The sequence below is a fragment of the Alligator sinensis genome, unplaced genomic scaffold (assembly GCF_000455745.1).
Source record: "Alligator sinensis unplaced genomic scaffold, ASM45574v1 scaffold888_1, whole genome shotgun sequence".
Taxonomy (NCBI): domain Eukaryota; kingdom Metazoa; phylum Chordata; order Crocodylia; family Alligatoridae; genus Alligator; species Alligator sinensis.
In genome coordinates this window covers 23,926-45,919 of record NW_005842533.1, presented here as the reverse complement: position 1 = coordinate 45,919, position 21,994 = coordinate 23,926, and the positions used below count along the sequence as shown (strand labels likewise).

At 48.3% G+C, this 21,994-nt stretch overlaps 2 protein-coding genes across 5 annotated transcripts in view; one reads left to right on the top strand and one right to left on the bottom strand.

Annotated features, from left to right (window-relative positions):
• The first annotated feature begins 476 nt into the window (after positions 1-476).
• On the top strand, positions 477-4,561 carry LOC102376560 (tubulin alpha-3 chain-like). 3 transcript variants are annotated; one of them, XM_006031831.3, is made up of 4 exons: positions 477-534; positions 2,008-2,224; positions 2,371-2,519; positions 3,396-4,561. In XM_006031831.3, exons 1-4 carry the CDS (start codon positions 532-534, stop codon positions 4,368-4,370), a joined length of 1,344 nt encoding a protein of 447 aa, XP_006031893.1. In that variant the 5' UTR covers positions 477-531; the 3' UTR covers positions 4,371-4,561. The 3 variants fall into 3 exon arrangements, with proteins under 3 accessions (XP_006031893.1, XP_014379257.1, XP_006031894.1); XM_014523771.2 differs by lacking the exon at positions 477-534 and adding an exon at positions 1,893-1,919; XM_006031832.3 differs by lacking the exon at positions 477-534 and having other exon boundaries at positions 2,020-2,177.
• Positions 4,562-7,740: 3,179 nt separating this feature from the next.
• The window catches only part of TSGA13 (testis specific 13), a 16,881-nt gene continuing 2,627 nt past the window's right edge, over positions 7,741-21,994 (bottom strand). Inside the window, exons 2-6 of one of the 2 annotated variants that reach the window (XM_025213516.1) lie at positions 20,019-20,088; positions 16,395-16,601; positions 13,698-13,813; positions 12,003-12,118; positions 7,741-7,951 (exon numbers count right to left, since the gene is read on the bottom strand). In XM_025213516.1, coding sequence (XP_025069301.1) covers positions 7,794-7,951; positions 12,003-12,118; positions 13,698-13,813; positions 16,395-16,601; positions 20,019-20,072 — 651 coding nt within the window. In that variant the 5' untranslated portion in view covers positions 20,073-20,088 and the 3' untranslated portion in view covers positions 7,741-7,793. Of the gene's footprint in view, positions 7,952-12,002; positions 12,119-13,697; positions 13,814-16,394; positions 16,602-20,018; positions 20,172-21,994 lie in introns of those variants that run through there. The other variant, XM_014523775.2, reaches the window with a different exon arrangement.

Below are 21,994 nucleotides of genomic sequence, written 5' to 3'. Positions count from 1 at the left end.
ACACATCAGTTATAAGATTAATACAAAGCTATTTCTTAGTTAAAAAAACAAAGCATTCACCATTTTCTTTGGAGGATTACTATACATCATACCTGGGTGCTTTTCCCCTGATATCTAAGGTAAAATGTCTTGGTTTCAGCTCCTTATCCCTTTCTTTAATTAAAAACAGGCAAAACATGTGCTGAATTTTTATAAATTGAATGGCTTTTCCTTCATTTTGTTCGCATTAGAGTGATACTTAGAGTATTAGAGTGATGCTTTTATGTCCCAAATATTAGCATAAGCCAGGTTCTGTCTTCCAAGCCCAGGCCACTAATAGCACACATACACATCGTTACCCAGTTGTTTAAGTTTTATTAAACCACCCTGGTCAAAGGAGAAACAAAATTATTTCCCCTTTAAGAAGCGGCTCTTTGCACAGAACAGCTGGGAGGTTTTTTCAGGAGGGGTATAAAATTAGGCAGTGGAAACACTAGTAAGACGGTGTTTTTGCTTGTGGTTAGTTAGTTGGTTTGGGGGTTTTTTTTGGCTATGGTAAGTGTTGGCAAGTAGCTTTTTTTTTTCTTTTTCCTATTAAAGTTGAGAGAGCAGATTCCTTTCCTGTAGTTAGTTGTTCTGTTTGGGTGTTAATGAATTAGGAAAATAACATTGATCTGAAATGCTTCTGCCTACTGTGGTTAGGAGGAACAATTGGTGCTCTTCTCAGAGAGCAGGTATCTCTTGTGTTGTTTGCTTCACATGTTTGATAGTGCTTCAGCTAGAACCTGTCTATGCTCTCTTCCTACTCTGCCAGATTAAGTCCTAGCTGGCTAAACTTCAAAGTAACTCAAATTCACTCTCCTAACTAGCCTAGAAATATGTAAGGCTATTTTTCTTCTTTACATAAGAGTGCTGTTTCTAAGGTTAACTAAAAAAAACACTGTTTTGCCTGAATGAATGAGTCTAATGAAACCACAGCTCTGGGAACAGTAGCCACACCAAAATAAGTGCTACCTGTCCCATTATTTAAACTAAATAAGCTTCTATTTGTGTCTTTAGGCATGCTAGTGCAACTCTAGGTAGCTGTGATCTTTGGTCTTTTCTGAGATGTTCAAAAAGATACCAATAGTGGGTAGCAGGGGGGAGCATGAAGCATGTTAAGGAATGGTCACTTGCAACTGTTCACACCTTGAGTATGAATTTATGAGCATGTTGTTGAATGGCTTTATCCCTGAGTTAAAGGGAAAACCATATCCTTCCGTCCTGGGGAATTTGTGATGTGTTGCATCCAAGTGTGGCTATAGGAACTGCTGGGTCTTCAGGGTGTTGTTCTGCTTTGTTTTACTTGTAGCTTCTACTTCCTACAGTTGGCAAGGGGGCCATGGAGGAAACTTAAGTCTGCTAGTTGCAAACCCCTGAAATAAACTCTGCTAGCTGACCTTTTATTGAAAAGAGGAACTTTCCTGTAATGGCTTTGTGTAGCTGTCTCCAGTTGCTTATGGCGGTGGCTGGAGGAGGAAGTGGGGGACATGCACCGGGCCAGTTTCTGGGGCCAGAAAGGCCCATTAGGGTGTGAACTGACCTAACCCTTAGGCTGGTTTAAGCCTAGGGTGAATGTTTGAAGCCCTTTTCAAAAGGGGAGCACTTCCAAAGGGCAGCAGCTGGTACCTCCTAATTGTGTGTGAACACGCTGAGAGCAACTGAAGTGCAGAACTGGCTCCACTTTCAACACTCCTTCATCCAGGGTTAAAGTTGGAGTTGTTTTGCTGCACTTGAACCCTTTTGATATATCTGCCTATAAGGGTTAACATTAACTTTTAGAAGTTTGTGCATCCACACCCATGAATTGCTGTACCTAGTTTGGCATCCTGTGTAGCCCGGGCAGAAAGGGCCGAGATTGCTGCCCAGTCCTCCTGGAGTCTTTTTCCATGGGTGAGGAGGTAAATCAAGTGAGAGAGTAAGGGGACAGTTAACAAGTGTAGCATCTTGGTTTGACTTTGTGTTGCATCTTTCCCCAACTTTATGCAGAGGGAGTGCATTTCAATCCATATTGGCCAGGCTGGAGTCCAGATGGGCAACGCCTGCTGGGAATTATATTGTCTAGAACATGGGATCCAACCAAATGGCATCATTTCGGAAACGGCTGAACAAACTGACTCTTCTTTTGGGACCTTCTTCAGTGAAACTGGAGCTGGGAAGTATGTGCCTAGGGCTGTGTTCATAGACCTGGAACCCACGGTCATAGGTAACGCACATGGCTGGCTTTAGTCTGATCTGTCTGTGATGCAGGCATGGCTGTATTCATTATGGGGGTAATAGCACTTCGCGATCGAAGTCTTTAAATGCAGCATATGGTTGGTGTGTGTGAAAACTTGTAACATGCTTTTCCAGGTGAAATCAGAACTGGCACCTATCGCTCCTTGTTCCATCCAGAGCAGCTCATCACCGGAAAGGAGGATGCAGCCAACAACTATGCTCGGGGTCACTACACTGTTGGAAAGCAAATAATAGATGTGGTCCTAGACAAGACCCGTAAGCTAGTAAGTAGAAATGCCCCTAATCTCAAAGGAAACTTTATATATAGATGTAAATAAATTGAATATGTAAAGACTAAGAGGCTTTTTAGTGCAGCTTCTCTGCTGGATCCACCAAGACCTTTTGTTTTGGAAGATGATGTACCGTTGACTTGAGCAACCTTTCTTCCCAAGAGCTGCTCTCGTGCTTCAACAGAGAGAATACTCTTCAGACTACTTAATTTTTTTCTTTTCCCCAGAATTATGGCCAGCTGTGTGACATGGTCTCCTGGGAGGCCACACTTCTTGGGCACTATCTGGATGAGATGCCAGGAACTTGACAGGACAACAAAGACGCTAGACTCCCGGTCTTTGTGTGGGCAATAGCAAGACTGTTGCTTTGCTGTAAATGGTTCTTTTTCTAAGTGTCTATAAATAAGTGCTTCTTCCACACCACGGTTCTCGTCCAAATACCACAGACTGCATGCAGTAGCTTACTTGCCCTCAGCCAGCTCAGTGGCTCTTCAGCCAAAAGTTCCTGCCTTAACGGTGGTTGTGAGAGGGTTAACAGTGGACTCCACCCCTGTTGTTTGCACCCGCAAAAAGAAATGGCAGCCATGGGTCATGGTGCCTGTTTGCTCTATTCCATCCAGTTTCTATTCCAACAAAGAGCATTTAGTTTTAGCACTTAAGATGTGCACCCTAATTCTGGAGGGATGATTTTTGGAGGGGTGAGGAGGGTGAAGACTGTGGGATGAAGTAAATCTGGTATATTTTTTGCATTCTTTCATGCAAAGAACACAAATGCAGATATTAAAAAGGATTATAGCTCCTGAATCTCCCTTGGTCTCTTAGTAGGCTGGACAGCCTTAATTATGACATTTCTTCTAATGTCTTTTCAAGACTGACCAGTGCAGTGGCCTGCAAGGGTTCCTGGTCTTCCACAGCTTTGGAGGAGGCACGGGGTCTGGATTCACTTCCCTCTTGATGCAGAACCTCTCTGTAGACTATGGGAAGAAGTCCAAGCTGGAGTTCTCAGTGTACCCAGCCCCAGGGATTTCGACGGCAGTGGTGGAGCCCTACAACTCCATCCTGACCACCCACACCACGCTGGAGCACTCGGACTGCTCGTTCATGGTGGACAACGAAGCCATCTACGACATCTGCAACCGGAACCTGAATATCGAGCGTCCCACCTACACCAACCTGAACAGGCTGATAGGGCAGATTGTGTCGTCCATCACCGCTTCCCTGCGGTTTGATGGGGCCTTGAACGTCGACCTCGCAGAATTCCAGACTAACTTGGTGCCCTACCCCAGGATACACTTCCCCCTCACCACCTATGCACCCATCATCTCGGCGGAGAAGGCCTACCACGAGCAGCTGTCGGTGCCCGAGATCACCAACGCTTGCTTTGAGTTTGCCAACCAGATGGTGAAATGCGACCCTCGCCGAGGCAAGTACATGGCTTGCTGCCTGCTGTACCGGGGGGACGTGGTGCCCAAGGATGTGAATGCCACTATTGCAGCCATCAAAACCAGGAAGTCGATCCAGTTTGTGGACTGGTGCCCAACTGGGTTTAAAGTGGGCATCAACTACCAGCCCCCCACCATGGTACCTGGGGGAGACCTGGCCAAAGTGCAGCGGGCAGTCTGCATGCTGAGCAACACCACGGCCATTGCCGAGGCATGGGCCCGGCTAGATCACAAGTTTGACCTGATGTATGCAAAGCGGGCCTTTGTGCACTGGTATGTTGGGGAGGGGATGGAGGAGGGCGAGTTCTCTGAAGCCAGGGAGGACATGGCCGCTTTGGAGAAGGATTATGAAGAGGTTGGTCGGGATTCTCTAGAGGAGTATGAGGAAGAGGATGAATTTTGAACAACGCTCCTCTTAGGTATAGAAACATGGGTAGAGATCTACAAGGCAAGGCTGTCACCCCCAGGGCCTAAGCAGCACTAAACAATAGGCCTGTTATGGTCAGCATGAAACGAAATCGCGTATGGAGTCTCATGTTGGATTGAGAGACTTACTGTCTTGAGTGTTTAATGTTACAAATAAAACTTTGAATAGCAAACCTACATCTTTTGGTTGTGTCTGTGGCTAGGAAGATGCTATGCAGGTCTTGAGGAGCATAGATTCGCCTGTTGAACCTCCCTTCCCCACTTTGGTGCTGAAGGTCTAGAGAAATGGCTCTGTGCCTCTGAGGAAGGAGTATGCAAGAATGGGAGAGGGGAAGTGTCCTCCAGGGTAACTTTAGGATTATACAATAAATGAGCCATTCCCATGGGATGAGAAATGGGGCTACACAATGCACCGTGGGCAAGGCTGGATGTTGGCACTGCTCCTGGACTCTGCCATGCAAAGAATATACTGATTCAGCCTGGCCACGATCTGGTTCTCCCTCTGGGCAACGGTAACTTGGACATCTTATACTTCAGTTCTAAAATCAAATGCTGACTAAGGAAATGTGTCATCCAGGCATGTAGGAGCAGGAGCTGGCCCTAAGGGAGATTCCTTAAGAAATCTTACAAAACCGCCTGTTTGGGGGGGGGATGCTAGCTGGGCCTCCATAGCGGGATTTCTTCAGGGCTGATGTTCAGCCTTTCAAAAGCAAGGGTCTCCATTTGGGTACTGTAAGCTGGGGAGACGCAATTGCTGATCAAATGCAAAAACAATCCGTAGCAAAGGCCTCTCGGGAGCCTCATTTGAATGCCATCTGGATTAAAAATGTAGTGTGTGAAGGGTGCTGGGGTGGGGTGGAGAGGGGCAGAGCATTTAACCAATGCCAGTTGTTGCTATTTCTTCCTTCTGCTGGGCTGAAAGTCCTTCCTTCCCCACCCACCTCTCCACAGTGGTGTCCTCAATCTAAAACTAAAGCCTTTGAAAACTAGCACTTGAAACTCGAGCATAGATGTTGGGGTTGGAAGGGACCTTGGCAGATCATTGAGTCCGACCCCTGGCCCCAGGTGAGTGCTGGGGTTTGATGGACAAGCACCTGGCTGGGGTCAATCTCCTTTTTAAAGACCCCCAGGGCAGGGGAGAGCACCACCTCCCTCGGAAGCCCATTCCAGATTTTGGCAACCCTTACCATAAATATGTTCTTCCCAATGTCTAGCTTAAACCTGCTCTCTCTCAGTTTATCACCATTATTTCTAGTTTGCCAGGGCACCCCTTGGAGTAACAGCATCTCCTATCCCTTGCTGTTTCTCCCCCCCACCCGCAGTGAATTTATAGACGGCCAATACAATTTAAGCAGTTCCAATAAAAGTTAATGTGCCTTTCTAGGAATGTGCATTGCACTTCTGCCTTTATGAGTTTGGTTAAATGGCTCTGTATACACTTAATTACCACTGACAGTTGCTGACAATTAAATTCTGTTTGTAGAGCAGACAACCGCTATCTTAACAATGATGCTTGTAGCCCAACCTCTAATGCAGTGCTTCCCAAACTTTTTCTCAGCATGACCCCATTTATGGCTCCATTTCCTCAGCATGACCCCACACTCCCATCCGCTGATGTTGCAACCCTACTTGGGGTTGCAACCCACAGCTTGGGAACTACTGCTGTAATGACCTGGATGACGGGATCAGGTCCACACTGCAAATTTGCAGAAGATGCCAAGCTGGGTGCTGTTGCAGACCCTCCAAAGGGTAGGGCTAGGATCCAGAATGGCTTGGATAGGGTAGAGAAATGGTTTGTAATCAATCGGATAAGATTGAACAAGGACAGGTGCAGAGTCCTGCTCTGGGAGCAGAACAACTGGATGCCCAAATACAGACTGGGGGGAAGACTGGCCAGGCTGCAGTACCCCAGAGAAGGACCTGGGCGTTATAGTGAACTGTGAGTCAATTGTGTGCTGTTGCTGCAAAAAAAGCCAAAGGCATCTTGGGTTGTATTAACGGATGTGCCTCTTGCAAGGCAAGGCAAGTGCTGCTCCTGCTCTATTCATTACTAGCGAGGCTTCATCTGAAATCTTGCAACCAGTTTTGGGCTCCATGCTTCAAGAAGGATGTAGACAGTTTGGAAAGAGTCCGGTGCAATGCAGCAAAAGTGATCAGGGGTTCGGGAGATGAAACTTATGAGGAGAGGCTGAAAGAACTCAGGTTATTTAGCCTAGGGAGGAGAAGACTGAGGTTGTGGGGGGTGGGGTGTGCTGATAACAGTTTTCAAATACCTGAAGGGAGATAATACAGCGAATGGAGATGGGCTTTTTGCCCTTTGGCTGTAGGGGACAGAACTGGGGGCAACGGTCTCTTGCTGCAGCAGAGGAAATTTAGGTTGGAGATGCAGAGGAGCGTTTGATGAGAATGGTCATGCATTGGGACAGGCTGCCTTGTGGCATCTCCATTACTGGCATCTTTTAAAAGCAGTTTAGGCCTGGGATGGTTCAGGTAGAGATGATCCTGACTTGGGCAGGGGGCTGGACTGGATGACTGTGAAGTCCCTTCCAGCCTAACTTTCCTATGAACTTCATCTTCTCAGTACTTTTGTTAGTCTCCCCCACCCCGCCCCCCAAAGCAGAGAGGGAGGGAAGGGCATGAAATACCACATTTTCTTACATATAAGGCATATCTTTCCCCCCCACCCCAAATCGGAGACCTGGTGTATGCCATGCAGCTGCCAAGCTGATGGAGTCTTGAATTAACCTTCTCACTGCTGTAGCTGTTGGCTGCGCACTGTCCCTTGTGCCTGAAGCAGCAAGTGAGCTGCTTGTAGTGTCTTGATGAGATTTGTGATGTGGCAACAACACTTCATTTACAGGGACTTGTATAAGGAACTGCTCACAGGCAAGGGACAACAATCCTGCTACTGTCCTTGCGAGCATCTGGGGTCTAACTTTGCATGACACAGAGTAAGTCCTCCTGGGAACATTGAGTGTCCAGGAAAAGTAGCGGGCGAGGAGACGATCTGGGTGAGGCAGTGGGCATGGGGAAGTTCCCGGTGCCACATTCCCTGGACACCCTATCTTCTCCGGAGGGCTTACTCCATGTCACACAGTTAGCCATAACACTGGAAAAAATATACAGGAAACCACTGCCTTCCAAAAAACAAGCATCTGTGTGTTATTTGGGGGCATGTCGTATACTGTACAGGAAACCAAATAAACCTCTTGATGGCAGCAGCATTCTCCAACAGCAGTCCCCAGGCGATGAGACCCTGTGCTAGCAAGAGCGTTGTGGCTTCCTGTAGGTTTAGCAATCTGATGACTTGGTTCTGCAGCTGGACCAAAACTACATCATCCGAGTAATTCAACAGAAGGCTTTATTACTAATTAGTTGTAACAGAGGTGTTTACAAACCACTAAGAGGCTTTCTTAGACCTGGAGCTGGCTTCACTTGGTGCCGTAACAGCGGATTGTGTTTCAATGAGGGAGGAAAGAGTTAAGGGCTCCCACTGGCAGCTTGCTCCTTTTGTGGTCAGGCCTCTCTTTCTGGTGGGGGGTAGCCCCTTCCTTGGATCTGTAACAAACCATAACTCATGTCAGATGGAGAGAGAGCTATGAGGCAAGGTGGGGGGGAATGAGTTACTCTCTCCCTTGAATCCATTCGGGAGTAAGAAGCTCTCCCCCTAGTCTCTTCCTTGCAATCAAAGCCCTCACTTCCAGTTTTTTGCCACCAAGTGCCTCACTTTTATAGAGAAAGAAGCTAGTATGTCTTAAGCAGGCTAAGCTGTGATGGAGTGGGCATGTCTACACATTCATTCATGTGCTTTAGGCAATGCACATTAAATCTAGTACCTCACAATGGAGGTACGAGAAAAATGTGCATACGCCTATTTTAATGTGCATTAGTGAAAGAGCAGGGGGTTGTTGTGACACTTTAAAATAGGCTAATGCTCATTAAAGCACACGTGTAGACATGGCCCAGTGACACTTTCAACCAGCCTTGCAGGATAGACATGCACTTATTAGCCTAATTTTAAAATAGACTTGCCTGCCTTTAGCCCTGTTGCTTGGGGCTGGTGGTAGGAGTGCAGATGCTTGCTTTGCAAGGTAAAAATACCCTCAGCTTGAGTGGAATATTGCAAGGAAGAGTGACCGCAGGTCTTGTGCTGAGGCACTATAGGAAGCACGCTTGACTTTGCTTGTAGGCTTCTAGCAAGACTGAGGCCCTTTCCACAGAAGTTTTTTGAAGAGCAGGTTAGGCACATATTTGTCTAGGACAGTGGTGCTTAACCGTTTTGCCCCACCCTGCTCTGGTCCAGCCATGCGGGGATAGCGGGGGCATGGCCTAGCCCTGACCTAGCCATAAGGGATGGAGGGGCTATGGCCCCATCCAGCTGCATGGGGGACTAGGGCCGGGTAATAACCCCATTGGGCTCTATAGGGTTTTGGAATTTGGCAGCAGGCGAGGGATGGCTGTATTAAATCCCACTGTTCCCCCCATTGCCAAATTTCCCGACCCGTGGAGAGCCCCATGGGCCAGATGCCATAGCTCTGAGAGCTTGATTTGACCTACAGGCCAGGGGTTGAGTACACCTGGTTTAGACCTGGATGGTCCTGCCTTGAGCGGGAGGCTGGCATAGATGTGATGCCCTATTTTCCTATGATTCGGTGGTGGCCTGCCTGTTTCAGGTACTTGGGGTCTTTATGACCAACATCTCTGAGAAGCAGCCTTTGGAATCAGTTCATGGGGAACTGGGTTTAGCAATGACGTTGAGGTGAGCACTGATGTTGGTACCTTAAACAGGCTTTTGAGACATTTCAGGAGCTGGCTATGGGCTGGTCTTCTCAAGGGAATCCACTTTCAGCTACGTGGACACAACTACAACAAGGGCAGAGGTTGGATTATTTCAGCTGTGTTAATGGCTCCTGGATCAACAAAACCCCTGAGGACAAATGTGATGCAAAGCAGCTCTGTTCTGCGGGGTTTCCATGAAATCCAGGCAGTCGGCCCTTCTGGGTAGCTTCTGTGATGCTCTGCCTAATGGGCCGGCACATCTCAGCAAGCGTGCGTCATACCTATATCCCTATACGCATGAGGTTTCACTCCTGAGGGCTCATTGTGCAATAGCTGATGACAGAGGATGGTGTGAAACCATTCCAAGTTGTGCCTCATTGCTGGGACTGAGCTTCTGTGAGCATCAGCTGCAGAGGCGTTTTACCCGACTGAGGAAGGGGCAGCACAGATGCCACGTCGGGGATTGCAGCACTGTGGCATCTCAGGGTTTGTAGTGACAACTTTTGTCAAGGAGAGGCAAAACAGTGCTGTTTCTCAGGTTGAAATGACACGTAGACCATATTAAATCACTTAAAAGGTGAGCATCTGCACCATAAGCAGTGGGGGAAAATATTATTTTGGGGACCCCTGCCCTTCCCTTCCACAGGCCCATTGCAGGGCTGGCGCACGTTGGTGCTGTATATGTCAGCGGAGAAGCGGCTGCACACCTACTGGTGCTGGGCACTGTGGGACGGTGGCACCATGGTGCTGCTGGTGTCACCAGCTGCCCCGTTAGCCCCGGCTTTCCGCCACCTATGACCTGCACATTAAAGCTTGTTGACTCATGCTAAGTCCCCTATGAGCATCTAAAAGTCATGCCACTTCTCACACGGGTTAACTCTGAGCTGTCCTACCTAGCTTCTGTTATGGCAATTTCAGTCTGCTCTTCAGAGATGAAAGCAGCAGTTTGCAGTCCCCCAGTGTCCCAGGATGCAATGCTCACAGCCCCCTTCCCACCCAGAGCAGAGGGAGCTCAGGTGTCCTGGCTCCTAGTTGTGGCCCCGCTCACCAGCACTCTGGAGGCAAGTCAGAGCTGTGCAGACAAGATACAGTATGAACCCTCAATGTGAGACTGCTCCCAGCGTGCCCTAACTTTAACACCGCATAACAGCCCACAGATTTAGTATGGTCTAAGTGTACTGGGTAACTTCACCCTCAGTGCTTGTTGAATGACAACATTACACCACTTTAAGTAGTGGTCTGAAGTTAAACCAGTGTTTGCACACTCCTATTTGGGTTTAAGAAACATCAGTTAGAAATAGTAGGGGTGCACCGATAACGATTTTTTTGGCCAATTATTAACCAGCTATATCGGTCGATACTGTTGCATCCATCTGGTAAGTCTGTGGGGGGGGGAAGGGGCATGGGGGAAGGAAGGGGCATGGGGTTGGGGGGTGTTGGGGCAGGGACAGGTGCTGTCCAGCCAGGGCAGGGAGTGGGACAGAGCTGCGAGTGGCTCATCTAGGGGGTGCAGGAGGGCAGCTCCCACTGCTGCTTGCACCCCTGGGGGAGGCGTGGGGGGCATGTGCCCCACTAGATTTGTGCATAGGACGAGGGCGGGCTGCCTGCTGTGGGCCCAGGGTCAGGGGCTGCACTGGCCTCTTCCCAGCAGGGGGACTTGGCTGGAGCTGCACACAGGGCAGGCAAGTGGCAGCGCTGGGAGTGGGGCTATGGGAATATTGGCATAGCTGTAGCCCACCCTCCCAGTGCCGCCCGCTGGCAAGAGGCCGGTGCAGCCCCCAGTTCTGAGCCCGCAGTGGGCAGCCCACTTTGCCCCATGCACAAATCCAGGAGGCACATGCCCCCTATGCCTCTCCTGGGGGTGCATGCAGTGATGGCAGCCGCCCCCTCTCCCTGCCCCCCATGCCTCCAGGACAAGCCACTTGTGACTCTGTCTCACTCCCACCCTGACTGCCCAGTGCCTGCCCCTGTCCCAGCCCCAGTCCCCTCCTGCACTGTGGGGGTCTCAAGCTGCCCCCCCAAACCCCTAACCTCCCCCATGCCCCTTCCCTCTCACAGACTTACCAGCCTGACACTGTTCTCCAAGCTGCCCAGCTGCCTTCCTGGCTGCCTGCGCACTGCGGCCGCTCACATGCACGCGGCATTTATCAGTGACATTATTGGCTATGCTGGCCAAAAAAACCTGATTGCTAATAATGTCAATTTTCCTTTTATCAGTGGATCGATATATCAGTGCACCACTAAGAAATAGTTCTCTCCAGTGTGCGCTGCCTGGTTTAGCTACATTGGTTTTAAACACAGAGTTACCAAACAGGTGCCACTTTCTCATATAAGCAATGCCTGAAGTGCCAGTGTATTAAGGGGTGCCCAGTAATATACTGGGCTATCTCTGTATCTCCCCTAAATAGTATCAGGCTTGCTGAAGCAGGAATCACTCTAATAAATCCTAACACTGCTGCACCTATGAAGATTTTTGTTTAGCTCATGTGGTTGGAGGCTGACTTTTAGCCTCACTGGCAACCAAAAAATACCCTGATCATAGATTTGCTGTACTTGGATGGAAAGCAGTAGCAGATGCTGTAGTATCCTGGGAGGCAGGTGGGAATTGTTTGGCTGCAAGGGGGTTTGACCACAAACACTGGATCTGACTTAGAGAAACTTGGAAGATATTGATGTTCCTCCTTTTCTCATCAGACTATTGAGTCACTACTATTTTCTTCCTCTAAGTTAAATATTTTGCAAGAGAGGGCAGTTGGGTGCTGGGCAGAGGGGAAAGTTTATCTGACTTGGCTTTCTGTCCGCTCCATCTCCAGAAGTGGTAACTTCTTACCTAGTCCTGGTAGGGTGTGAAAGTGGAGATGGGGGTATAACCGTTTCATTCTCTTCTCAGCATAGTTTCTGGAAAACTGCCCTTCGCTTTTGAAATCGGTGTCTGTGGAAAACCTGCTACGTGGAACAGAGAACCGTGCTCAGCAAAGCAGCACCAATTTAAGGGCGAGAGCCCTGGAACAGATGTTTTAGGACCAGGGGCGTCCTGTTGCTATCAAATAGTCATTTGAATCTTTCTTGGCTGTGGTGTATTGTGTAGTAAGAAACATGGGGGTTCCCCTTATGAATGAAGATGGAGCTGGGCAAGTGAGCTCTTGCAGGGATTGGTGTGGTCTGCTCTGCAAGAGGAGGCTGGCCTGCAACACAGGCTTAGAGATCTCTGTAGCAATCCCCAGTGCTGCACACAGCTCAGGAAACATTGCTGGTTTAGGAGCAAGTCTAATTCACTGCAGCATCCTCCCTAGGATCAGCTGCTGGATCGGTAACAAGCTACTGGTACCAGCTAATGCAGTCCTCTTTTTAGCTGAAGTGGTTGCAATGCTAAGAGCATCAAGTGAACACCCTCTGGCCCCATGCCTGAAGGCTCATTACAGGAGCTGTAAGTACCAGGGGGTTGGCCTAGATGACCTATGGAGGTCCCTTCCAGCCCCACTTCTCTAGGATCCTGTGATTTTTCAACCAGGGTGCCATGGCACCTTGGGGTGCCTTGAGATATCTTCCCTTCACAAGGTTGCATGTACAGACATGATTCACAAGATGAACCCAAATTTTCCATATAAGAATTGACAGTGCATATTAAAACCATTCTGATCTGCTGTGGTCTTTCGGAGGTCTTTGCAACAGTGGAATTGCTCTGTTATTTTCCTGTAGTCAAAAAGTGAGTGAGAACTAAGAGCTGAGGAATGCCTTGACTATCGAGAGGTGCCTTGAGTCTATGGAGGGCTGCCTCGAGTCCTAAAAGGTTGAGAACCACTGGCTTAGATGCATGAGAAACTGCGTGGGGACAAAGCATACATGCAAAATTGCCAGCTTGTGTCCTGCTAATTTTCTTTCACCAGGGATCGAGTATATTAAGAGCACAGCAGGCATGTCTGTAGACACGCACGCTTGTCACCTTTAAAGTGCTCGGCAGGGTTTCCTCCCCTTCCTACTGAAGCTCAGCATCCTGCTGCTGCCCTGTGCCAGGCTCCTCTTGGAGTCACCAGACCAAAGGCGTAATTGCGGATTGATCTAGCACAGCGGTGCTCAACCTCTTGGCCCTGTGGGCCAGGGGCTGCTTTGGGTCCCGCTCACCAGTTTCGGGTCCTGTGCTGCTTTTGTGTGCCAGGACCAGGCCACAGGTGCCAAGATCAGGGCCCTGTGCCCAGCCTTGAACACTGGGATCTGGCTTTGGGCTCCGCACTGCCCCTGCCCGGCCCTGCAAGCTGGGATAAGGGGATCGGGGCCCCATGCTGTACCCCTACATGCTGGGATCGGGGTCTTGCTCTGCCTTCCTGCTAGAGCCATGCTCTTTGGCCCATGGGTCTGGAAATTTGGCAGCAGGGGGGCATTGCCACCAGTCCCCCACCACCAAATTTTCAGACCTTCGGGGAGCCCCACAGGCCAGATGACCTGGCACCCCTGATCTAGCAAGATCCCTCTTACTGGACTAGCAAGGATTAAATGTAGTGTTAAAGAGGAGGTGCTATAGCTTTACCTGAACTGCAGCGGCTTCCCAACCTTTCCCACAGCAAGGCTGTTCCTCGGTGCCAGCAGCTGGTTTGGTTGCCTCTTCAGGACGGGGAAGTGAATCTGGCTCTTGGAGCTGAAGCTCTTTGGAAGAAATAGGAAATAAAATGGATCTGGAGAGAGATGAGTGTCATAACCAAACCTGCTCAATAGTAGGACGGGGAAGTGTCCTGCAGGCATTGAAGAAACATCATGTTTTCTGAACCAGGGAAGGGAAGGTGTGGGTGAGTTAGGATGGGAAGAAGCAGATGGGAACACAGAGGAGGTTGACCTGCAATAAAGATACTAATACAGTCTCACCAGCCCTTGGCATCCAGAATCAGGAGCTGGGTGCCAAAAAGCATGCGGCTTTTTAAAAAGTAATAAGCCAACTTATTTAACTTGTTTTCTGAGCCTCAAGGGTACACTCCTTATATGCTTTCAAGTTTCATGAGTGCTAGAAATGTCCTACGTAACGGAAAGCTATGATTCTCATCCAATCACATGATGAGAATTGGCCATACCAAGGAGATTTCCTTCCAACTCCCCATCCATGTAGGAGTCCAATGCCTAGTTATAATTCAGGAGTGCCTGCCTTTCACATGAAGATCTTGGCGCTCTCCACCCGAACCACGACTTTGATCTCTTTGCTTTCACTTCACGAGCAGTTCACACAAACAAATATTGACGTACGTATTGTTGGTGACCAATCGCACGTCACAAATTGCAAAGAGCCCAGGTGAACACAACCTGGACAATAATTTGTTGCTGCTGTTTCTCCCAGACTAGAAGCCTGTATGGATATAAGCAAGCAGGACATGTATGTGAACTGAAACCTAGTCATGCCAGTGTTCATGAAGAGCAAATTAAAATGGGCATAGCAAGCTCAAAGGGCAAAGAAATAGGATTTCTTGAAATTTAGTGTTTTTGGGGTTTTTTTTTTGCAAATCTTGCTTTGCTGTATGCACACCGCGGTCATTGGAGACTACAATATAATCCAGGTAGAACAGTAATCTCTCAATGTTCAGGACTAAATGCAAAACATATCCGTACAACTTGGCTTTCCCTCTAACACACGCACCATTTCTATCGTTACTTCTACAGGTAGAGAAAGTGGGGAGGAAGAAATATGCGGTGGGGGGAGGGTATTATTTTGTTACTGTTCTTTAGCTTTTGATTCTCAGATAATAGAGGAGTGGGAGCCCCAGAAAAAACACAGTATTTGTATTTACACACACACACACACACACACACACACACACACACACACACACACACTCATTTATTTCTATTTCATAGTTGGAGAAATGGAGGCCTATAGATGAAATTGAGACCCAAGGTCACACAGGGCACGTCTACACATGAATTTAAGTTGGCTTAAATTTAACGCACATTAAACTAATGTGTATTAAGTGGGGTTTAGCAGGTGTCTATGTGTGGTGGGACTTGGGATGGATTTTAGTCCCAGGTTGCTTCAGCCCTGCCATGTGCCGCTGTGGCCACCGGCGGGGGGTCCCGCCCCTGGGCACATGTGGACACATGACTGCCAGTACTTGGCAGCCATGCTGAAGCCAGAGCCAGCTGCCAGCATTTGGCAGCCATCTTGGAAACATACCTTTGCCCTCTGATCCCTGGCCAGCCCCTTCTCTGCCCAAGAGCCAGGTGCCCAGCACAGGGGCAGCATGCAGCAGCTCCCTCCTTGCCTACCTTCCCTTCCTGCATCAGGGCTGCTTCTGCCTCTGCCAGTGATGCCCAGCACCCTGCTGCTCCAGCCCGGCCCCTGCCAGCAATGACCATCGCCCTATGCTCCTGCTAGCCATGGCGCTGGCCCTGATGGCCCCAGCAAGCACCCCCTTGCCCAGGTTTCAGGAAAGTCATGCATCCACCAGCAGGAGCCAGGGCACTGGCTATGGGAGGCCCTGGCTGAGCCCCTCCTCCTGCACTCCCCGTTCCAGCCCACCTGTCCTGCTGCCCACATACCCCCTACCTCCTGTCCACCCCCAGCACCACTCTCAGGACAAGCACATGGCTGGAACAAAAAAAGTTTATTACCCTAACAACACCCACCCCCATCCCTCCCTCTTCACCCTCAGCAAACAGTGCCCCTCCACCACCCGCTCCACTCACCAATAATAATTAAAAAAGGCTTATAAGTTGCAAACTATACAGAGAGCAGGCCAGCTCGGGGGGAGGAGAGGCACCCAGCCAGGAGTCCTGGGACTGGGCTCTAGCCAGCCCCCTAGTGGCTGGGCCAACCCAGGACTAAATTCCCTGCATTAATGCGGAGTAACACGTCTACATGTGCGTTCATCTGCATTAACTAATCCTGCTTAAATTGATACTTGGTTTGGGCAAGTATCAAATTTAGGCTCACATAGCCTAACACTGCCATTTTTTGGCTGCATTAAAGGTATGCACAAATAGGAACGCTCCCCTAATGCTGCTTAAATTGGGCTAATCTGCATTAAATGACCATGTGTAGACATGTTCACAGAGAATCAACTGTACAGTTATGACCAGATTCCAGGAGTCCTGATTCAAAGTCATCTCCTCTAGCCACTTGCTACCTCATTCAAAGCTGTGACCTTGATCCTCTCACTTTTAACACCCCAAACATGGAATCCCTTCCTAGTCATTTCTAACAATACATGTCTCTCGTGTAATGATCATTAGAGAAATATTTTACCTTTCCTACTTGTTCTTTGGTGAAAAACTTCATGGGGGTATCCACTTGGGGACTGAGAGTCAAGTCGGGAAGGGGGTTATTGGTCGCTATCAATGTTGTCTTGTCTTGATTGAACTGTGATGATATGGACATGAGAGCTGTGTATTTTCTGCGGTTATCAAGACATTCCTGGAACCTGTCATTGTTGAATGGTACAAAGTACTTCTCCTGTATGGGGCCAAAGTAGAGAATGGATTTAGAAATGCCAGCTGTGTGTATTTCAGGAGATTACTGCTTGTTCATACCAATGAGAACTGTATTTCTGAAGAAAATGTACAATGGTCTAAATACAGGGTATGCTCGCCACTGCCTTCTGCTGGGTAGCATGGGATCAATAGAAAAACCCACTGCCCACATCATCGCACTGAGTGATGATCCCCCTACCCCATGGAGGAGTTAGGACAAACTGACCCTGGGACATTCAGAACTGCAGCAAAGATTCCTACTAACTGACCCACGGTAGAAACGACTTTACCTGGAAAGAAGGTAAGAGCTGAATGACGAAAACTTTGACATCAAGGAAAAATGGATCCATCGACAGAACACAATTGACATCATGAATAAATTCCTTATCCTGGACCCCACATAGAAACCCTCTGGCTTTGCTTTACCAAGGTGGAGCTGGACAACACTGAACAGAGTTTGTACTGGACAAAGTAGAGGTAACTACGTGCTACACAGGTGGGATTTTATTAAAGACCCCAAGTGTGAGTGTGGTGCAATTCAAACTCTAGCACATATCATGGAGGAATGTCCTATTTATGATTTTAATGGTTGCATTGAAGATCTGCACCAGGCTATTGATGATGCCTAGCAGTGGGTATCAAATCTAAACCTGTCACTCTAGCCTTTTCCATGGGTGCCATTGATTATAGGTTGCTTCTAGGTTGATCTGTCATTCAGTTGCCATATCCCATATGAATAAATAAATAAATAATCTGGAAATAGTAATAGCCATGAGTTGGCTCACAAGAGGATAACAGCCTAACACTTGCGTTCAGGACTGGGGGGAGCCAAATGCAGCACGTACTACAGGATGTGAGGTGAAGGTATCATTTGGTCGCATCAGGTTGGCTGCACAGTTCCAACCTCGAGGCTGGACTACTGCAGCGCACCCTCCATAGGGCTGCCCTTGAAGGCCGTCCAGAAGCTGCAGAACGTGGCATCCCACCTTTGGATGGAGACGGGTTGCCAAGAGCACATAACCCCAGTGCCTTAGGGCGCCTATCCATGAGCAGCAAGGCTGCTCCAACGTCGCAGTGGAGCAGACTCGATTAATTGAGTCTGCTGGGGTGTGGTAATTACCGCACTCCAGCAGCTTCCAGCATCTCATGTAGCAGCATCCTTGAGGTTAAAAATGGAGGCAGGGCACTTTAGCTAAAGCTCATTCAACTGGCTGTAGTTGAAATGCCATTGCCGCCATGTTTAAACATGGGGATGCTGATACACGAGATCCTCTTTGTGCTTTAATTAGAGTAGCTCTTGAAGCTGCTTTAATTGAAGTGCCTCTCCCCCACTCCTGAAACACATGTACAAACACCCCCAGGGTCTGCACTGCCTCCCAATAGCTTTTTGGGTGCAATTCAAGTGCTGTTTTTGACCTGTAAGTCACCCAACAGTCTGGGCCCTACATACCTAAGGGACCACCTTACACCTGATCATGATCCCTAAGGTCACCTTAAAGCGAGAGGCGTAACAATGCAGCTGCAGCAGCTGCTGCACCCAGGGGCAGCAGCAACATCTGCTTGCCACCGGGGCAATTGCGCAGCTGTGCTGACAGCTGTTTTTTCTGCTGCCTTCCCCCGGTCCCAGTTGGTGCCCAGGGTGCGTGTCCTGGTCACCCCACCCTAGTTGTGCCACTGCTGAGAGCAACCTCCTGTAGGTACCATCGGTACGTCTGGTCTGCTTGGCCGAGACACATCTGAGGTTGTTTTTGGCACTTGCCCCTCTGCTAGGGTTGCCAATCCTCCTGGACGGGCCAGGAGTCTACTGGAATCAGCATCAAACTCCCGGTGACTATTGAAACCAATCTGGGAGATTTTAATAGGATTTTAATAGGATATTTTAAGTGCGAAAAATCTCCCTGAATAGCTTCAGTCAGAGTTGGCAAGCATGCCCCGGAAACATGGTCAGACCTTCCTCTTTGGGAGAGTGTCTAGCAAACAAAGTTGGGCTGGGATACTGTTTAGCAGGTCTCTCTCTGTTTTACGATGACAGTACAGTTCCCTTTTAAGTTGCTTTGTTCTCCTGTTGTTTCTCTGCCATAATCGTTATTCTGGCCTCTTTCTGCAAGCAGCCTAAGCCTGTCTTGGGAAGGGTGTGGGGTATTGCAAGCCAACAAGTAAATAATAAATGTCCGGTGCTGTGTACAGAGCTATATTTGTTGCAGGGTTACAAGGTGCTTTCAGGGTCTGGTGCGGTCACCTAGGAAGGAACTCAGCTAGACTTCCCCGATTGGGGCAGATCTGCAGCCGGGAGCGTGGTGGTGTGGCCATACTCTCATTTGATAGTGGCCTGCTGAGAGGGCAGTCTGATGTGCGGAGAGCTGGAGGAAGGAGTTCATTGCCGAGAGCTCTGGAAAGCATCGTGGATAAATGGAGACTGACCTTGACTGCTCTAATGGAAGGACCTCTCTGAAGGAAGCTGAGCAGTACCAGAGACTAGACAGCAAACTGTGAGTATGGCCAGGGGGGTCCAAGCAGGGAGAGGCCAGCAGAGCTGAGGATAAGCCTGGGGAGAGCTTGAGAAAAGGCACCGCAGCAGCAACTGATTGCATTTGCATAGAGCCCGTAAGGCTCTATGTTTGCTGTTTAAGCCATGGGACATGGAAGTGGCTGAAGGGGAGGAAAGGAGCTGCTGAAGATGCTCCACCGAGGGGTCTAGATTAGTGCTGTACTGGTGGGTTGACAGAGGCCCTGCAAATGGTGACCAGGGTGTCAGAGACAGGGTAGAGGGGCAAGAAGCCCAAGAGACTGGGCAGAGCCTCCTCTGGTTCTCTGGAGGCAACCTCCCCCAGCATAATAGTACCATCAAAGGTATGGCAGGCATGACAGGGGGTACCCAGGGATGCCAGGGCATAAGGAATGGGATTAGAGTGGCCACATGGAGGTGCCATATGCTGCTAGGGGTGGACCCATTGCAGGCACCAAGACCTCTGAGAGGTCTCAGAGCTCTTTAGAAATCCCAGCTGTTAAGGCATTTCTTCTTGTTTTGGGAGACTTTTTTTTTTTTTTTTTTTTGAATCTGGACTCTGAAGAGTCAGGGAAGAGACAGTCACTTCAGGGATAAGGAGCAGAGGCATGTTAGCCATATGGGACATCTGGTATTTCCTTCCCCCACCTGCCTTATTTGTGAATTTAGAGCTGGTGGAGGCTGCAGATTGACATCCAGCCCGATCCCAGCTAGCAGGGTGGAGTGGAGGCCCAATCCCAGCATGTGCAGTCGAATTCCTGGGGCCCAGTCCTTGTGCCCAGGGCCCAATCTGGCCCATGTCGCTCATTTGGCCCGTAAGGCTAAAAGGTGGAGTGCCACAGCTGTAATACAAAGCGGGGTTTACTAACAAAGAGTGAGACCCATTTCACTTACCAGATCAGGAGAGAACGAATAATGCTCCTCATACTGTAAGGTAAATTTGCTCATATTCTCCTAGATCACGCTATGAAATGAAAATAATGCAGTTTGTTACTGAGCATGGCAGCAGAAGCCCTTGTCACAGCAAAAAGTGCGGTGCTAACCTCTGCAGGCATTGTGGACAAAAGACAAGGTCCAAAGTGTATGCACAGGCACCAAAACTCCTGCCAAAGGTGTAGGCAATTGCTGATGCATGAGACAGGATTCCTGCTGTTTAATGCAAACATTGGTGACACGTAATACTGTGGCTTCCTTTATAAGTAGCCTGGGAATGGTTAAGTAATTAACAGATATCCTTAAAAATGATTAATCAGCTGTAGTGTTGCTAATACTTTGGAAATGTTTATAAAAGCAATTTTGTCATTGCAATTATAGCAGTCATGGAAACCATGGATTTGGATAAACACTTTGAAATCTTTCAAGTGATTGTCAAAGCTCATCTAATGTGCTAGATTCTTTATTTCATATAAAAATGCATAGCATGTCGCATGCTAGCAATCAGCGCACCCATTGTGCTCTCTAGCGGTTGTCGTTAAGCATCTGTAACCCAGCTAATGAAAGAAGTGGGTATGTGCCAATGAAGTTGGAAATGGCTTTAGCAAGTGTACCCAAAGTGGGAAATATAAATACTAAGTAGAGAAACAAAAGGCTTCCAGATAAGGTATTTCATGGCATAATGTTTTGCATGACCTATTGTGTTTCCATGGATCTCAAGTGAAAACAAGCTGTGACAGCTATTGTGGGAGTGCTTTGCATAAATGGAAGGTCTGAACACTTGAATCTGTGCTAGAAAGGGCAGCTGAAGGGCAAAAAACATTAAATATGATATTTCTATCGAGGCAGAAAAAGAGTTGCATTGCAGCATAGACGTTTATTGACAGACTTTTTGCACTGCTAGCGTCCTACTTTGTGTCCAAGACCAACCCTTCTACGACGAGGGATTTATGAAAAGCATTGGTGTCAAGTCTTGTTGGGATCAAATGCAACAAATGTACTTATCAATGCTGTTAGAAAGTCATGTGAATGGCCTAGAAGAATGATTGTGAGGTTGTCTTGGGGTTAATTTTGCTGCAGGTGAGAAAACAGATGCTGAAGGCTGTTATGTCTAAACAGTTGTAGACTCCCAGAAATGTAGGACTGGAAGGGATCTCCAGAGTTAATGTAGTCTAATCCCCCCATCCGGCCAGGATCAGGCCTATCCAAACCATCCCGTGTACATCCTTGTCTAACCTACTCCTCAAACTACATAATTAATCCAGCTGCATAACTACAAGGCATGCTGCCCAAGGCACCTTGTAGCATTGGTCATGCTATTCTTTCGCTGACACTTCATACAGTAGAGAGGAGAGGAAGCAAATTTGGAATTTGAGTCTCTTCTGATAAAACTGAGTTGATTGTAGGCATCATGAACTTCAAGACTGTGAGTGAGACAGTGCGAGTTCAGAAATACTGTATTTCTTCTGAAAAAAAAATCGTTGTTTTTGTTGGTGACAGTACTGCATGTCGGGCAGGAATATGGGAACAAAGCAGGGTCCGCATCCCGTGCATTTGCTCAAGTTAGCAACTGATACAGGGAGAAAATACATTTGTTGCATGAGTAATTTATTATGGCCCTAAAACAGGCCTTTACTGCTGCAGAGCATGGCATCATCAGCACCTCCAGGCAAAGGAGAAAGTGCCCACAATACCACCTTCGTTCGCATTCACAAAGTAGAACTGCTTGTTTGAAGCTGTCTTTTACTTCAGCCTTTTCAAGGTGTATCGGAAATCTTTTGAAGAAGAGCTTGAGCTAAGTTGTAGCTCACTTAAGAGTTTGGTCTCCTTGTGTGGATCTGCAGAAATATGTAGTGATACTTCAGCAACAGAAGTATTTACCCCTGGTATAAAATCATAACATTATAGGGCATCTATATACATGCTCCAGGCGGGGG